Source organism: Orcinus orca, chromosome 3 (genome assembly GCF_937001465.1).
Source record: "Orcinus orca chromosome 3, mOrcOrc1.1, whole genome shotgun sequence".
Lineage (NCBI taxonomy): Eukaryota > Metazoa > Chordata > Mammalia > Artiodactyla > Delphinidae > Orcinus > Orcinus orca.
This window is the reverse complement of record NC_064561.1, coordinates 52582902-52599364: the sequence shown is the minus strand read 5'-3', so window position 1 is coordinate 52599364 and position 16463 is coordinate 52582902. Positions and strand designations below refer to the sequence as shown.

The following is a 16463-nucleotide window of genomic DNA, read 5'->3' as shown; positions in this document are numbered from 1 at the left end:
AATTATTCAGCCCAAAATGTTAATAGTGCCAAGGCTGGGAAGCTGTGGTCTATAGAAAACATTTCTAGAAGTGGGATTGCTGTGTCAAAGGATATCTGCATCTGTTATTTTGCTGAACATGACCTAATTATTCTCCACGGAAGTTGTACCAATCAACATTCTCCAGGGCCACATGTAAAATTCTTGTTTTCTCAAAACCTCATCAACAGTATCATCATATGTTTTGATCTTTGCAAGTCTGATAGACTTAAAAAATGGTATATCAGTAAAATTTATTTACACGTCTATTTTATAGTCAGTGAGCATCTTTTCATATGTTTAAGAGCAGTTTAGATCCCTTTTGCCCATCTTTCTATAATGTTGTTAGTATCTATCTTAATAATTTGTAGGAGCTCTTTATCTATTAGCTAAAACCTTTGGGCAGGCTAGTTTTATCTTACCTCTACGTTGTCAAGAAATTGTTATCCACTTGCCAATCATTCTAGATGTCTTTTTCAAATCATTTCTATTAAAAGTTTTGTCATGGAGTCCACAAATACTACTTTTTGTTGCACACTTGGTCCTACCTGCTGTTCCCTCAATCAACCAAGTAACAAATAATCAATTGAACATCATCTCTGTGCAAGGAGTTATTTCCTGAAATCTAATGAAGTTGTTATCCATTTATATACTTTGGCTACTGAATCACCAGTGCTCGAAAGGTAGATTCAAAAATACATTCTCTCAAACTCATTCGAAATCTAATATGCCCTATATTGGAAAGAAGGAGGGCTTTGAAAGAGCATTCAAAGACCAGAGATGCTGAGAGACAAAATGTGCAGGACACCTTCAGGGTCTACTCTGTACCACTTAGTTCTTGCTCTTAATTTCCACATTAAGTCCTTTTCTCTCTACCCACTTTTGTAAGCAAATTTAAACGAACAATGCTTTTTTAAGGCTAAGATCACTAATATCATTGCTAAGAAGAATTAGGCTGGAATTATTCCTGAATTGTTGCTTCACCTCTAAGACAAATACACCACATAAAAGCACACAGAGCTGTTTATTAATCTATAAAGAAAATGACTAGCACTCAAGGAGAGCAGGAGAGGAAATGTCATGAACTTGAACCTCCATGGATACAGAAGAGCAGGCGGCAGGTGCTGCCTGGCTGCCACTGACTGCTAAAGGGGTCATGAGGTTATAAAAGCAAAGAGCTGCGTCATTTTGCACACCCAGCATTTGATGTGTACCACTTGGCCTTCTCCCATAGTCATCTGCCAAACCCGTATTACAGTGTGGTGTTTTTAAAATGGGTGACTGCTTTAAAATAGTATTTTTATTTTTCTGCTTAGTAAATTTACATGCTCACGGCAAAAACTTCAAATATTATAATAATATATAACTTACCCTGCAAAAGTCTTCCATAGTGTCATCCACAAGGGAGAACCAGTATAGCAGTGTTACTTCTTGTAGTATTTCTTTGATTATTGAACATATTAATATATATTTTATTATGTCTTTTCCCAAAAATGAGATGATGCTCCACCTATTGTTCTAAACCTACTTTTTACATTTTATATATATATATATTTTTTTTCCCCTCCGTATAGACCAGCTTTACTCTTTGTTGATGGCTACAGAGTGGTCACAAGACAGATGAACCATAACTAATCTGACCGTTTGTCTATTGGTGGGTATTTAGGTTTCTCTAGACTTTTCAGTGTAATAAATAATGCCACAAGGATTTTCCTACTTCTTTATATTTTAAACAAATGTTTCCATAGGATAAATCCTATAAGGGAAATGTATTTATTTATTTTAGTTAACTGCTTCTAAGTACAATAAAAGAAATACACGTTCATGGTAAAATAGTGAAACAGTATAGAAGGATATGAGGTGAAAAGAAAGTCTCTCTACTTCCTACTCCCAAACCCCAGAACTACTCCCAGGGGTATCTTCTCTTAATAGCTTCTTGTGAGAAAACACATTCATAATTTTAATAGAGGATCCCAAATTGAGTCTGGAAACTGTATGAGAGTATAGTCCTGTTTCTTTTCTTTTCTTTCTTTCTTTCTTCTTGTTTTTTTTTTTTTTGTTTGTTTGTTTGTTTTTGTGGGGAGGTGGGGAGAGGGTGAGTAAAATCCTTTTATTTTCAGGTAGTCAGGGTGCTACTACTAATGAGATGGTGGACTTTAAGGGAAGCTTGAGTGTTTTCCCCACAGCACAACCAGCCTCATCGTAAACCAAGGTGTGAAAAGCTGAGGTGAGGAAAGCCAGTTTACTCTGGTTCGGCCATGACGAAAAGGTCTTGTGGAAAGAAAAGGAGGCAGGTGTGGGATGGATCATAGTTTCCTGGCTTTAAGTCAGTCTAGGTGCCTCGAAACCTGCTACCTTAGCTCCAGATCTTCCCAGAACTTGAAAGTTTAGTGGGGGTAGGTCCAGGTGAACATGGACTGGGAGAGGGAAGAACCAGCAACAGCTAATTACAAATTACACTGGTGTTCTAGAAGACGCTGCTTTTTCCATTGAGATCACATCTTTATTAGGTACCAAGTAGCTCAGGTCATTATAACGCTGAGTTGCAGCTGTCAGCAGCATCCCTACTCCCCAAGAACTAAATGATTCAGAAGACCTAAGAGAACTAAGCCCAGAGAACTGAGACAACTTGCCCAATAATACTTGTTCTCATAGGGATTCCAACCATGACTTTTCCAAGTTCCGAATTTCTGCTTGTCTCCCCTTCAGCATGAGGGTTCCCTTTGCCATAAAAGACAGAAAGCTGCATTGGGAGACTGGGAGGGAACTCATGGGTTACCTCCAGCATGTTTTGCAGAGGGGATGGGACTAGAATCCAGGAAAGCTCCTAAAACCAGTCTTAGAACTGATAGTCGGAATTCTGGTAGGGGTGGGCGAAAGCAGCCCCCAAGTCAGTCACTGAAGTTTCACCTCACATGACATCAGTTTTCATTTCGATTTCATCATTGTGCCGTTTCAGATTGGTACAATGGCTGGCTGTACCACACGCCAGAAGAAGCAATGAACAAAATATTCAAAATGCCTGGTTAAAATCATCAAAAGTATTTCCTAATCTTAAAGAAACTGATAAAAGCAGCATGTGGCTCCTTTTACAGTGTGATCCGAGAAAGCCTTTTTTTATTATTTTATTATTTTTGGCTGTGTTGGGTCTTTGTTGCTGTGCGCGGCTTTCTCTAGTTGCGGTGCGCGGGCTTCTCATTGCGGTGGCTTCACTTGTTGTGGAGCACGGGCTCTAGGCACGCGGGCTTCAGTAGTTGTGGCTCTCGGGCTCTAGAGTGCGGGCTCAGTAGTTGTGACGCACAGGCTTAGTTGCTCCGCGGCATGTGGGATCTTACCAGACCAGGGCTCGGACCCGTGTTCCCTGCATTGGCAGGCGGATTCTTAACCACTGCGCCACTAGGGAAGTCCCCGAGAAAGTCTTAAATGCATCGCTCCCCTTTGAAAAATACTGCTTCCCTTTGAAAAACACTCTCCCAGTTGATGCTTGAAATTTGATTATCAAATCTCCCTCTAGGTTTAAGTCTCTAATACCTGTCCTAATCCAAACTCCTGTGAAACAAATCAAGCCTTAAGCTCTCAGGAAGTTAAATCTTAGGTGAATGACTATTTGGGCGAAGTTTTGACGGGCGAGGGGGAAGGGAAGCAGAGAGCTAAAGTCCCCACGTTTGCTAAAATGAGAGCAAATGTGACGCAGATGGGAAGACCAGGCAACAGGCCCCTTTCAAGGTTTTGCCCTGGTTTTACAAATAATTGGCAAAGTAAACAAATAACTCCGGAATGTCAAAATCACCAGGATCACCAGTTAAATATTAATGTTGTCCTCCCAAATGGTGGTTCTCAGTTACATATTTACCTGAAAGAAAACCCCAAAGAAAATGTGGACACATAAAGACAAGAGAGTGAGGTCTTGATCTTTGGGCAGCATTTGGAGAAGGAAAGGAAAGGAAGTAACACTTGGGTGGGTGGTTTAATCATTTGAATGATTTTCTTTTGCTAGTAGGTTTATGTAGATCTTTTAAATCCTCTAAGTTAACCCACTGATTCAGGGACAGTTATTATTTCCACTTAAAAAAAAAAAGCAAGGCAACAGAGAAGTTGAGACATTTGCCTGAGGTTGCACAGCTGGTCAGACAGACATGGGTTTGCCTGATATGAAAGTTCCATTTCTCTCTCACTCAGCCTCACTGGAGGAGAAGGCTGAAGTTCTACTGTTTTTCAGAAGGGTGGAGATGTCCTCTTTCATGGGTAACCGACACACAGCTTCTTACTGATGTATCTGCTGGACTAGCTGAGCAGCCAAGGCACCAATGTTATAGGAGCGAAGAGGGAGCTCTGGGCTACCGCTTTGAAATCCAACATAAGCATTTCACAACCAAACGAGGCAGAAACAAATCTCCACTGGGTCACGGCTTACAGAAATTGGTCATGCAATTGATTATTCAGCGTTGGGTTTGGGGAATGAAAGCCTCCTACCTTAAGTCAGGGCAGGTGCAAAGCCATGAAGCAGTCATTAATCACTCAGGCTCTGGAGTCACAGAGTTGAGCTTGTATGCTCACTTATAAAGAGACTTGGTCCCTCTGAACCTCAATGTCCTCACAAAATGGGGGGAATAATACTCTGTAGGACTGTAATTAAATGAGATGCCCTGTTGAGTGCCTGAAGTATAGGAAATGCTCCCAAATGTTATGGTCTTTTTGTTTTTTCCTGCCTTCTTTAAAAGTCACAATCCAAAATTCTATTTCATAGGATACATTAACATAAAAAGAAAGGCGATATAAAAGCCACTTGCACAAGCTTTCCTTGTACAAATATGTGGGCATCAGCATCTTTTTAGATTGTGTTTGACATATATCAAATGTCCGGGGTGAAGCTTTGCCATATGAGGACAGCTTTGAATGTGGCCAAGAAAAGAGACAAGGCCAAGTGAAGTTCTGTGATCTTCACCTCAAGGGGTGCAGATGGAATAACGAGGAAGAATGAGGACCTGCTTTACTTGGTGTCTCTCTTTCTCTGGTGGCTTTCATGTGGCTTCCTTGGAAGGTTTTACGCTGGCATTTTTCAGAAATAGCGCAGTTGTTTGGGATGATTACAGGCAGTCACCATCTCCCAGAGACAAAGCTGTGTTTAGCTCACTGACCGACTGTCCCCGCCTGCCCAGCTTGGGGAAGGCACAGCTGACCCTGCAATTTACCACGTAGCAGATCTTTGGAGATCTGAGGAGAACTGGCCTTAGGGTGTCAGAGAGACTGACCAAGCAGGACGCATTGTGAGGGGGGAACCTGATCACTCCTCTGGGGCTGAGAGTGAACTTTGATGATAGAGTGTGAAATCCATTTCCACCGAAGGCTCACCTGACAGTCTCTTAAAATCCATGTTGGAACTCAATGAATACTAAGAAGTCAAAGAAGATCACCTAAGTTTAGAGAAATCTTCCCTGGAAATCTTGAAGCCACACTGCCTAATAAGGTAGCCACCAGTCATGTGTGGCTACTGATCACTTGCAATGTGGAGAATCCAAATTGAGACATCTTGTAAAATACACAAAGTCTTAGTCCTTAAACATAATAGCTCTCAATTTTTTTATGTTGATAACATGTGGAAATGATAATATTTAGAAATACTGGGTTAAACAAAATACTGTGCTCTTAAAATTAATTGTATTTGTTTCTTTTTGCTATTTTTAGTGTGGCTACTAGAAATTTTTAAATTCCATATATGGCTCACATTATGTTTCTGTGGGTTAGCACTGCTTTAGAACTTCACATAGAATTTGTATCCCTAGTCACAACTCCAGTTACTGTTTACGTCCACTTGATGCCCTGATTATGATGATCGCAGGCTATTAACAACTGATACTTATCCAGAATGTTTCTACCCCAGGGCTTTTGCTGTTGCTGTTTACCTCAGGGCTCACTCTCCCAGGTCTTCTCTTATCTGGCTCCTTTATTGACTTTCTGATCTCTTCTCAAATGCCCTGTCTCCAGTGAGGGCTGCCCTGACCACCAGTTGACCACATCAACCTGTCCTATTCTCCTTAGAGCACTTGTGTGTATTGTCTGCCTTCCCAACTAGACTAGAGCTCCATGAGAAGGTCTACCATGTTCATCTCTCTATTTCCTGCACTCAGAACACCACCTGGCTCAGAGCTGGCCCTCAATAAATATTCCTGAATGGCTAAACACATTAGCCTTAAGTCTGATTGAAGCTATCTAAGCTGCCTTCCAACTCGGCACCCTTCGTTTATATCATCCTAACTGGGCACCCATGGTGGACCAGCCACTGTGATAGGCTTGGGGGATATGGTAACAGATGTCCTGGTCTTTACCCTCAGGAATGCAGGAGTTCCAGTGAACAAAAATGTCTGCAAAAGAGTGGTCCTCTTACTGCCATGAGCCTTCTGTTGCATTTTACCATGTACGCTACTGAGGAAATAACCCAACAGAGGTTGAAAACCAAGATAACCTCAAAGCTCAGACTCCCTGTTTATCACCTGTAACTGCAGATGGTTTTTGAGAAAACAGCTCTCTTGTGCTCTTCTGCTTTTGAAAACAGATTACCCATTCCAAAGACTATGATTATGGGCAGGATCAGGACACGTATTTCTAGCTATGAAAGACTCTAAATGAGAAGAGAGTTTGGGTCCAAAGGGCACATGTTTTCAGAGGTTTTTAAGGGAAGACTGACCTCTTAATACATCCTGAGATTACAAAAGCACACTGGAGACCACTATGTGGAAGAGATGCTCATTTTCATATTATATATCCTATAAATATGTGTGGGAAAGATAAATACATTCCAAATGGTTAACCTTGGCTAGCTCAGAGTTGTGGAGAAGGGTAGGATACTGAAATACTAGAAATATTTTCTCAACATACCTCCATATTGTTTTATTTGTTACAATGAACATGGATAGATTTTGTACTTTCAAAAATGAATAAATTTGTTTTCAGAAAGAAAATTAAAAAAAAGGAAATACCACAAAACTTCCCTGTATTCAATAAAGAGTACTTCTCACATCTTGAATTTTTTTCATCTCAGTTCTGCGCCTCATCTACTAAAGCAAATGCTAGCCATTAGGCTGAGTATCAAAAAGTGGCGAGTAAAGCCTGAGCTCATTTCTGGAGAATTTGATGATGTCATACTTCCCAAATACCCACCCAGTACCCTCATATATCACAACTCTCTTGCCATAGTTAGGACTTCTTTAACCTCTTTCACTAGGAGGGTACCCTTTATTGAGGGCACATATCATAGGCCAGGTCATTTGTTTACATACTCCCATCTTATTCTGCAATCAACACTTAAAGGGTAGGCATTATTATCCTCACTTCTCAGACGTGGAAACTGAAGTTCAGGGAGGTAGATGAATGACCCAAGGTCACAGAGCTGGTTAGAAGCAGAGCCCAACTTTGTCCCTAGCCCTTTCCAACCTTGTGCCTGATTCACCACCATCTGTGCTACCTCTTTCTTAAGGATAAGCTAAGATGAATTGTTTTGCAACTGGTTCCATAACTGAATTAAACTCTATTCTCAATGGAAGCCTAATTCCAGGCACCTGTGAAAGGCTCCTGCTCTCCAAAAGCTTTTCCCTAACTAGCCTTCTATGGACCCTTATCGTCTACCAACCTAACATGCCCTGGGATCCAAGGACGAGGACCCTTAGAAATGGGTAACATGTGACACGGTTATAAATCACAAAGACCATCATGTGAATTAGTTATCAAGGAATACATCTAGCAGCTTCCAAGGAAATGAGACATGGGGCCAGTAAAATTTAATGGGGGTGTGGAGAAGGGATAGTTACAGAGCAGAGTCAGGAATGTCCTACAGGGGCACCATTGTGAGATCATGGATAACTAAGGGACACAGAGGAGGCAGATATAGAAAAGAAAGGTGCCACTAAAGGTATTTGTCACCAACCAGGTCAGGCCTGAGCTCACTTACTATGCTAATAAGGCCATGAACAGGTACAAAGCAGAAAAAAACTGGCACATGTGTGGTTTCCCACAGATTGCACTACCCATCCCAGCTGTAAGTTCTGCAAATGCTGCTGTTTGTCACAAGGTAACTGGGATATAAGGCACAGTGGCTCAATGAACAGAAGTCAGTCACTCCATCAAAAAGATGATTCAAATAACATGTTCTCCCAAAAGTCCGCTCAGAGTGTTCTTCTCAGGCACTGAGGGCTAAGAAGCTTCTGGATATTTGGAGGGTTGGTTTACAGTGGATCTTATCTAGTAATGTATTTCTAGAAGCAGCCTGGACAAAAATATTGTCTTCCTTCTTCCTTAAATGGAATGTGCTTTTTCTCCCCACAGAAAAAGCGCACTTTGAAGGGCTCCATTGAACTTTCCCGAATCAAATGTGTCGAGATTGTGAAAAGTGACATTATCATCCCATGCCACTATAAATATCCATTTCAGGTAAGTGCATCAGGGACAATGGTTAAAATGCTCAGTCATTGTACAAGAAGGTGGGACAGAGATGACTCTGGTCAAGGGTTAGAACTTAGACCAAGCCCAGAAGAAATTGCTGTTTTCTTTCAACCGATGATGCATTCATTCATTCAACAAAGATTAACCACAAAATCTTGAAAAAGTTGTCATTCATTTCCCTTTCCCTCATGTCTTCCCCACCTCAAGGAAAGTCCTAAGTACTCTACTCCTGGGCGGAGGAGAAAAGCTATCAAGGGCCCCAAGCCTAATATTCCATAAGGGTGGTTTACTCATGACTTGGGACAACAGATTACAATACTTGGTTATAAATTGCTTGGAGGTCCTGGAGTAAAAAGACTCAGATTTTATAATCTGAGAACTATATGGAGTTGTGCTGTCCAATACAGTAGCCAGTAGCCACATGCAGATGTTTACATTTAAATGTAAATTAATTTAAATTACACAATATTAATCAGCTCCTGAGTCACACTAAGCCACATTCAATGAATAAACTTTTCACACCTTCAATAGCCACACGTGGCTAGTGGCTAATTTATTGGACAGCAGAGATTTTAGAACATTTCCATCACTGCAGAAAGTTCTATTGGACAGAGCTGGTGGAGAGTATATTTAGTCTTTAGGTCATGACATCATCTAAATCTCGTTACCACTCTTGACATTTATGGTTCTGAAAGAGTGGATATCTGCTTGCACATCCTAGGGTACTGTTCATGTTTACCAATCTGAGGAGTTAATATTCCACTTTTTAATGTGGCATAAAAAAGGACTTTTTTCCTACTAGAAATATGACCTCCACAAGTTGGAATTTTTAGTACCAAAAGTAAAAGGAAAAACACATATTTTCCCCATCATTAAAATTCCAATTACAAATGAGTGCATGGAAAAAAAAAAAAAGCCTGGTGAAATTCAAAGATGTGTAGTACATTAATAGTATTTGCTCAATGCCGATTTCCTGGTTTTAAAAACATACTATGTTATGTAAGATGTTATCATTGGAGAAAAGTGGGTGAAAAGTATACAGGAACTCTGTACTATCTTTGGAAATTCTTGGGTGTCTTATTTCAAATTAAGAAGTTTTAAAAATCTCGATTATATATTTATCATCTAATATCTTACTCTTTCATATGCCAGAATTTTTTTTAATCGCTGAAAAATTAATATGAGAAGTAAACGTCCTATCTAGGTAAGTGGAGAACTCTTTTCTCCAGCGATTTGAATTTAGTGATGGCATACTGGTGACATATATTCGAAGATGAGCTGTGGAGTTTCACCCTGTATCTGCACAGCATCCAAACTCCTGGATAAAAAGGACACTAGTCCCTAAATTACCCAAATGTTTGCCTTTGATGACAACTTGAGACCCCACTCTTGGCCCAGTAAGCCAGGTGGGCCTGCTGTCAGTCATACATCTCTGGCTGCATTGTTCACCTTGAACTCTGTGTGTGTGTTTCCAGGTTGTGCATGACAACTACCTCCTGTATGTGTTTGCTCCAGATCGTGAGAGCCGGCAGCGCTGGGTGCTGGCCCTTAAAGAAGGTAATGAACCTCCTGTGCAATTGAATCCCTGAGATGCCTAGATCCTCTAGAAGGCTTGAGTTCCGTGATAGACTAAAGGGCGGCTGATGGTCAAACATTTCTCCCTTTTGGTGCTGGTGGAGGGTCCCACGTTTTCAACTTGGGTAACAACCAGTATAGTACAGGGTCAGGCAAATCCTCTCTGCCACCTGCTTTTGTAAAGGTCTGAGATAAGGATGTTTTTAAATTTTTTTTAATGGTTCTATTTAAAAGGGTTATGTAAACACCTCCATAATATATCAATTGTGCCTGCTGGTGAGCAAAACCTAAAATATTTACTACCTAATCCTTTAAGAAAAAGTCTGCTGACCCCTCGTATAGTATGAAGAATAAGAGCATGGGCCCTTGAGTTAGATGACCTGGGTTTGAATCCTGGCTCTGCCACTCACTAGCCACGTGTGCTTGGGCAACTTCCTCAACTGCTCTGTGCTTCAGTTTCTCCATCTGTTTTTAACAAGGGGAGGAGGAGGGAATAAAAATAATAGTACCTGCCTCCTGGTATTATGCTAAGTAGAATAAGTCAGACAGAGAAAGACAAATGCTGTATGTTTTCACTTATATGTGGAATCTAAAAAATAAAACAAATGAATATAACAAAACAGAAACAGACTCACATAAACGGAGAACAAACTAGCAGTCTCCAGAGCAGAGGGGGGTGGGAGGAGGGGCAAAAGAGAAGAAGGGGATTAAGAGGTACAAACTACCAGTCATAAAATAAATAAGTCACAGGAATGTAACGTACAGCACAGGGAATATAGTCACTATTTTATAATAACTTTGTATGGTATGTAATCTACAAAAACACTGAATCACTGTGCTGTGCACCTGAAACTAACATCGTAAGTCAACTATACTTTTTTTTAATAAATTTATTTATTTATTTATTTTTGGCTGCATTGGGTCTTCGTTGCTACATGCAGGCTTTCTCTAGTTGCAGCGAGCGGGGGCTACTCTTTGTTGCTGTGCAAGGGCTGCTCATTGCAGTAGCTTCTCTTGTTGAGGAGCACGGGCTCTAGGTGCACAGGCTTCAGTAGCTGTGGCACACGGGCTTAGTTGCTCTGCCGCATGTGGGAGCTTCCCGGACCAGGGCTCGAACCCGTGTCCCACGCGTTGGCAGGAGGATTCTTAACCACTGCGCCACCTGGGAAGTCCCAACTATACTTTAATAAATAAATTTTTTCAAAAGCACCTGCCTCCAGAGCTGCTAAGAGTAAGGCCCTTGGGACTATCCAGGCCCATAGTCAGAACCCAACAAATGTCAACTAGCCTTAAAGGTTTTCAGATCATTGTAAGGGTACTTCTTAGGACTCGCCTTCCCGACAGCATAATCAGAACCAGCACAGCATTTATGAACATGAGCTGTGGAGCCAGGCTGCTAAGGAGAAAATTCCAGCTCTGCCAACTATTAGTGTGTGACCTTGGGCAAATTCCGTGACTTTTCAGTGTCTCCATTTCCTCAGCTATAAATTCTGACTAGAAACAGGCAGTCATAGGGTTATTGTGAGAATTAAAAGTGTTAGGACGTTGATTCACTTTGTTATAAAGCAGAAACTAACACACCATTGTAAAGCAATTATACTCCAATAAAGATGTTAAAAAAAAAAGTGTTAGGACATGACTTGGAATCATACCCAAAGAAAGCACTCAATCCATCTTACTATTATTATTATTTAATATTATTTTATTGTCATTTAGCCTGAAGCCCTGGATTTGCAGGAGAACTGGGTTCAAATATTAATCTAAGTAGCTGTGGGGACTGAGGGTAGGCAAGCCATTTGAGATCTCGGGAGCCACGATGCCTCTATCTGAAAAATGAGACTAAACATACAAGTCTTATCTTCTTCCAAGGTTGTTGTGAGTCCCAAACAGCACGTGCCAGATAAACTGGGAAGGGCTCTCAAGTTTAACAGTCAACGGGCAGAGAACAAACCCTAAAGTACGAAGTAACCAAAAGGGCCCCAACTATGCTCATTGGCCGCTCTACCTCGGTGGAGGGGTTTTACTCACAGGATGTTAAAGCTGAAAGAAGCATTAGAGATCATCTGTCTAGTCCTCTGTTTTTTTATACTTTTTTTTTTCCTTAGGAGGAAAGCCTCTTTTTTCCTGTACCAAAATCTGACTTTAAAGCCACAAATCTAGAAAGGATAAAAGCAAAGTTGCTATAGTTGAAGGTGGGAGAAATGGAGTGGTGAGAATCCTACCTATTCAGCCTTCCCTAAGTTCCCTAAGGCGCTTTTGTGGGGCCCATGGTCCCAGTCTAACAACATCACGGCACAGTGGGAACTGGGGCTCAGATGAGGGTTTTACCCAACCTGAGGACACACAACTAACTCAAGGCAGAGCCGGATAAGAACCCGGATCTGCTGATGCCTAGATTCAATATGCACTCCTCCGCAGATGTATATGCCCGGAAAAAAGGCCATTTTTCTGACTATTCTAGGCAATACTCATGCAAGCTCACACAGCAGGGTCAATCTCAAGGAATTATAAAGTTGGTGGCCCTTGATAGACCGACCTGGAAATAACTCTTCTGCTGGTTTCAGAAACCAGAAATAACAACAGTTTGGTGCCCAAGTATCATCCTAATTTCTGGATGGACGGGAGATGGAGATGCTGTGCTCAACTGGAGAAGCTTGCTGTGGGCTGTGCCCAGTATGATCCCACCAAGAATGGTAAGTGACTATGAATTCCCTTTCTTCTTCGTACAGTGACTGGCCTCTCTACTAGTAGGAAGGAAAGGCTCTTTGCTTCCCATCACCAGGGGTGTCCAGGATTGAATGCAAAAGTCCACAATTTCAAAATTTTCAGAAGGCAATCATCCGCCTCTACCACCAGTCTGTTGATGTTTTTTTGTTTGTTTGTTTGTTTTTTGTGGTACGCGGGCCTCTCACTGCTGTGGCCTCTCCCGTTGCGGAGCACAGGCTCCGGACGCGCAGGCTCAGCGGCCATGGCTCACGGGCCCAGCCGCTCCGCGGCATGTGGGATCTTCCCGGACCGGGGCACGAACCCGCGTCCCCTGCATTGGCAGGCGGACTCTCAACCACTGTGCCACCAGGGAAGCCCTGTTGATGTTTTTTCATCTCAAGGCCGATATCTTTTTAACTCCTTGCTACTCAAAGTGTGGTTCTTAGACCAGCGGCATCAACATCACCTGGAAGCTAGTTAGAAATGCAAATACTAGGCCCCCTCCTAGGTCTACTGGATAAGAATTTGTATTTTAACAAGATAAGATCCCCAGGAGATCTGTGTGCACAGTAAAGTTTGAATAGCACCACTATACCTTCAAGTTAGGAAATTTGATTGCCACAGTCTACTCAAATCTGAAGTTGTAGAGACAGCCCTAGAGATACATAATATTATCTATTACAGTGGCATCATATCACACGTGTTCAATCACACAAGTTGAATTCTATACACTTGGAGGGGGAAGAAAGTAAAACCAAAACAACCGCTCATTTTACAATGTGGCTTCTCCCCACCTCTACTTACTTGCCCTTGACCTCCACAGTCTCAGAGAAAAGGAGGCCACAGCCTAACTGCACAGCAAAAACAAAAGATATTGGTTTTTGGCCATTGAGGTCAAAGACCCAGGTCCTAGAGATCGGAGTGCACCTCGATTTTATCCTATGTGATGACTTTGGGACCTGAACCCCCAGTGAAGGGCAACTCCACTCTGATGCACTTTTACGTACATTACACTCTCATTCCTCATAACCATCTGGGGTAGATGGTATGATGTTAAAGAAAGAGGAGGCTTGAGGACTTCAACATGCTCAAGGTCATACAGCGAGGAAGTGCTCTGCAAAGCCATTGTTGACTAGGAATGACGGATCACGTGGACTGTTTGCTTCCATAGCCCTCTCCTCTCAACCTCTCTTACCGTACTTTTCTCATCCATCAGTTTCTTTTTTGCACTAAAACCTAATACCTCAGATTGACAGCCCAAGGCGGATGTGCTAAATGTAAAACGTGGCTGGGTTTTCTGCGGCTTCCTGAGTTGCAGCCCCTCTTAGTGCCACTTTTTTTTTTTTTTTTTTTTTTTGCGGTACGCTGGCCTCTCACTGTTGTGGCCTCTCCCGTTGCGGAGCACAGGCTCCAGACGCACAGGCTCAGCGGCCATGGCTCACAGGCCCAGCCACTCCGCGGCATGTGGGATCTTCCCGGACCGGGGCACGAACCCGTGTCCCCCGCATCGGCAGGCGGACCCTCAACCACTGCACCACCAGGGAAGCCCCCTAGTGCCACTTTTAAAACAACTACTTCTCACCCTCTACCTTGGGAGAGAAAGTTCAAGGTTACCACTCCCTTGGCCCAGAAGAATATTTACCTAGTTTTAGAGGTCAGTGATCCCCTGCATTAGCCCTGTGGACCATCCTCATGAAGGTTAGTATCTCACGAAAAAGAAGTGGAAGGTTTTATATGAGTGGAATCAACCACAAGAACAGGATGGTGTGGGCTTGCCTCAGTGACTGAAAGCTCTTTCCGAGGCCAGAGTGGTCTCCAAATTCCTGCCAGCACCTTGCCGTAGGTCCTTGGATGGGTCACTTTGCCATAAAGGACCCTAATATCCTCATCTCTAAAATGGAAGGGGAAGTTTTAGGGGTCCTAAGATGAAATATTCTCTAAGCCCATTTCCAATTCTGAAATTCTTTGAATCTATGTTTCTGTTTTGCAATTTCCACCATGCATGTAGCGGCTGTTCCTATCCAAGGCAGACAGTATTTCCCTCCGCTGAGTGGTACACACATGATAGAGGTGGGAGGAACATCTGAATGACTCACCAGGGTAGGACTGGTCATGCTAAGCTCCTCCCCACATGAAGCCAGGGTCTAACCACTGCACCCTGCTGCTGCTCCTGCTTTTGAGTTGCAGTCTACCACCATCTCCTCATCTGAGCCTGTCCTAACTTCCCCTTCTTCTGACTTGGTTTAAATAACGTCATGCACCATAGTTTCGACAGAATCGAGAGCAGACTTTCGAAGAAGCACACTGCACTGGGCATGTAGCACATGATCATCTACTCTGAGTGAAGGCTTGTAGAATTCCCAGTGTTGGGCACATGTACCAAGCAGGGTCTAAGAGCACAGGGCTTCAGGATGAGAAACACCTGGTGTGAGTCCCAGCCCCCTCACGTCCTGTGACTTCGTATATGTTACTTAACCTTTCTGAGTCTCTGTGCCTGTCTCCTCATCTGTAAAACGGGGATTATGAGAATAAGTAGCTACTTTGTGGGGGTGCTGGGAGACTCAGTGTGGGTGGGGAAAGCTCTTAGCACAGCTGCAGGCACTTAGTGAGCTTGCAATAAATGGTAATTGTGTCTCCGAGCCTTTCTCATTTGTGGACAGAAGAAGCTGAAGCCGAGATAGTATGTGTGTGTCTGTCTGGGAAGTAGCAGAGGTGGTTGAGTTTTAAACAGACTCTGCTATACCCAACGCACAGCAGCACTTAACGTCTGCAACCAGAACTGGCCCCGATCGCACCACATACGAACTTCACCCAGAGAGGGAGGAAGAAAGGCAAGAGCAAGGCCAGAGGAAGAAGAAAGAGAGACCAGGCACAGAATGCTCAGGGCTGGAAGGGGCTCAAGTCCACACAGCTTGTGTGTGGTGGAGCTGGGATTAGGACACCTGGCTCCTGGCTCCAAGCTGAGTGCCAAATAGGAACCATGTTTCCTATTATGTATGTCTCCTTCTCTGTTAACTGCACACCCAATACCCAATCCTGCCCTTGCTTAAGGAGTTAGCACAAGGGTTGGGCTCCAGTGTCAATGTGTGAATCTCTTCTTACTACATCCCTGACACAGGCTGCCCACCTCCAAGTCAACCCCCTGCAGAGATGAGGCGCTTGCCACCTGTAGATGCAGCCCACTCCCTGTTTACCTCTAATTGTTAAAGAAGTCCTTGAACTGAGCAGAAGCCTGGGCACTGCCTCCCACATCACACATCCTCCCAGACACACAACTCAGGTCCGTTGATTCCAGGCTTGACCTTTTTTAGTGCCTCAAAGGACAAATGCTGAGAGACACAGATGGAGACATGAAAGGGAAGAGAGAGGAAAAGGGAGAGAAAGAAGAGAAGAGAAAGGAGGAAAGAAGAAAGAGACACAGAGAGAAGGAGCCATGGAGACACAAAGAGATAAACAGAGCGGGGTGTTGGGGTGTTGTCTGGGGGAGTCAGCAAGAACGAATACTCGGAGTCCTTAAGATAAGTAACTGAAAGTGGATTCCAGCCCTCTCAACGAGCAGCGCGACGACCTCTCACCTCACCCACCCCCTGCTCAAGCCCACAGGGGCATCAGGAAACCAGTGAGTCACTGTCCCCCTGAGTCACCAATTCCAAGTCTTGGTTTAACAGGTGGAGGAGCCTTCGTGGAAGGCTCCATGCCCACTGGGAAGGACACACACTGAGAACCGA

General features: G+C 43.1%; 2 protein-coding genes across 3 annotated transcripts in view; one reads left to right on the top strand and one right to left on the bottom strand.

Moving 5' to 3' along the window:
• MED7 (mediator complex subunit 7) overlaps positions 1–16463 on the bottom strand; it is a 358603-nt gene that overhangs the window by 46724 nt on the left and 295416 nt on the right. The window lies entirely within an intron of this gene.
• The window catches only part of ITK (IL2 inducible T cell kinase), a 66488-nt gene that overhangs the window by 11042 nt on the left and 38983 nt on the right, over positions 1–16463 (top strand). For both annotated transcript variants that reach the window (XM_033407921.2, XM_004280984.4), the window contains exons 2-4: positions 8338–8442; positions 9930–10011; positions 12594–12722. In XM_033407921.2, the coding sequence (XP_033263812.1) occupies positions 8338–8442; positions 9930–10011; positions 12594–12722 (316 nt within the window). The remainder of the gene's footprint in view (positions 1–8337; positions 8443–9929; positions 10012–12593; positions 12723–16463) is intronic.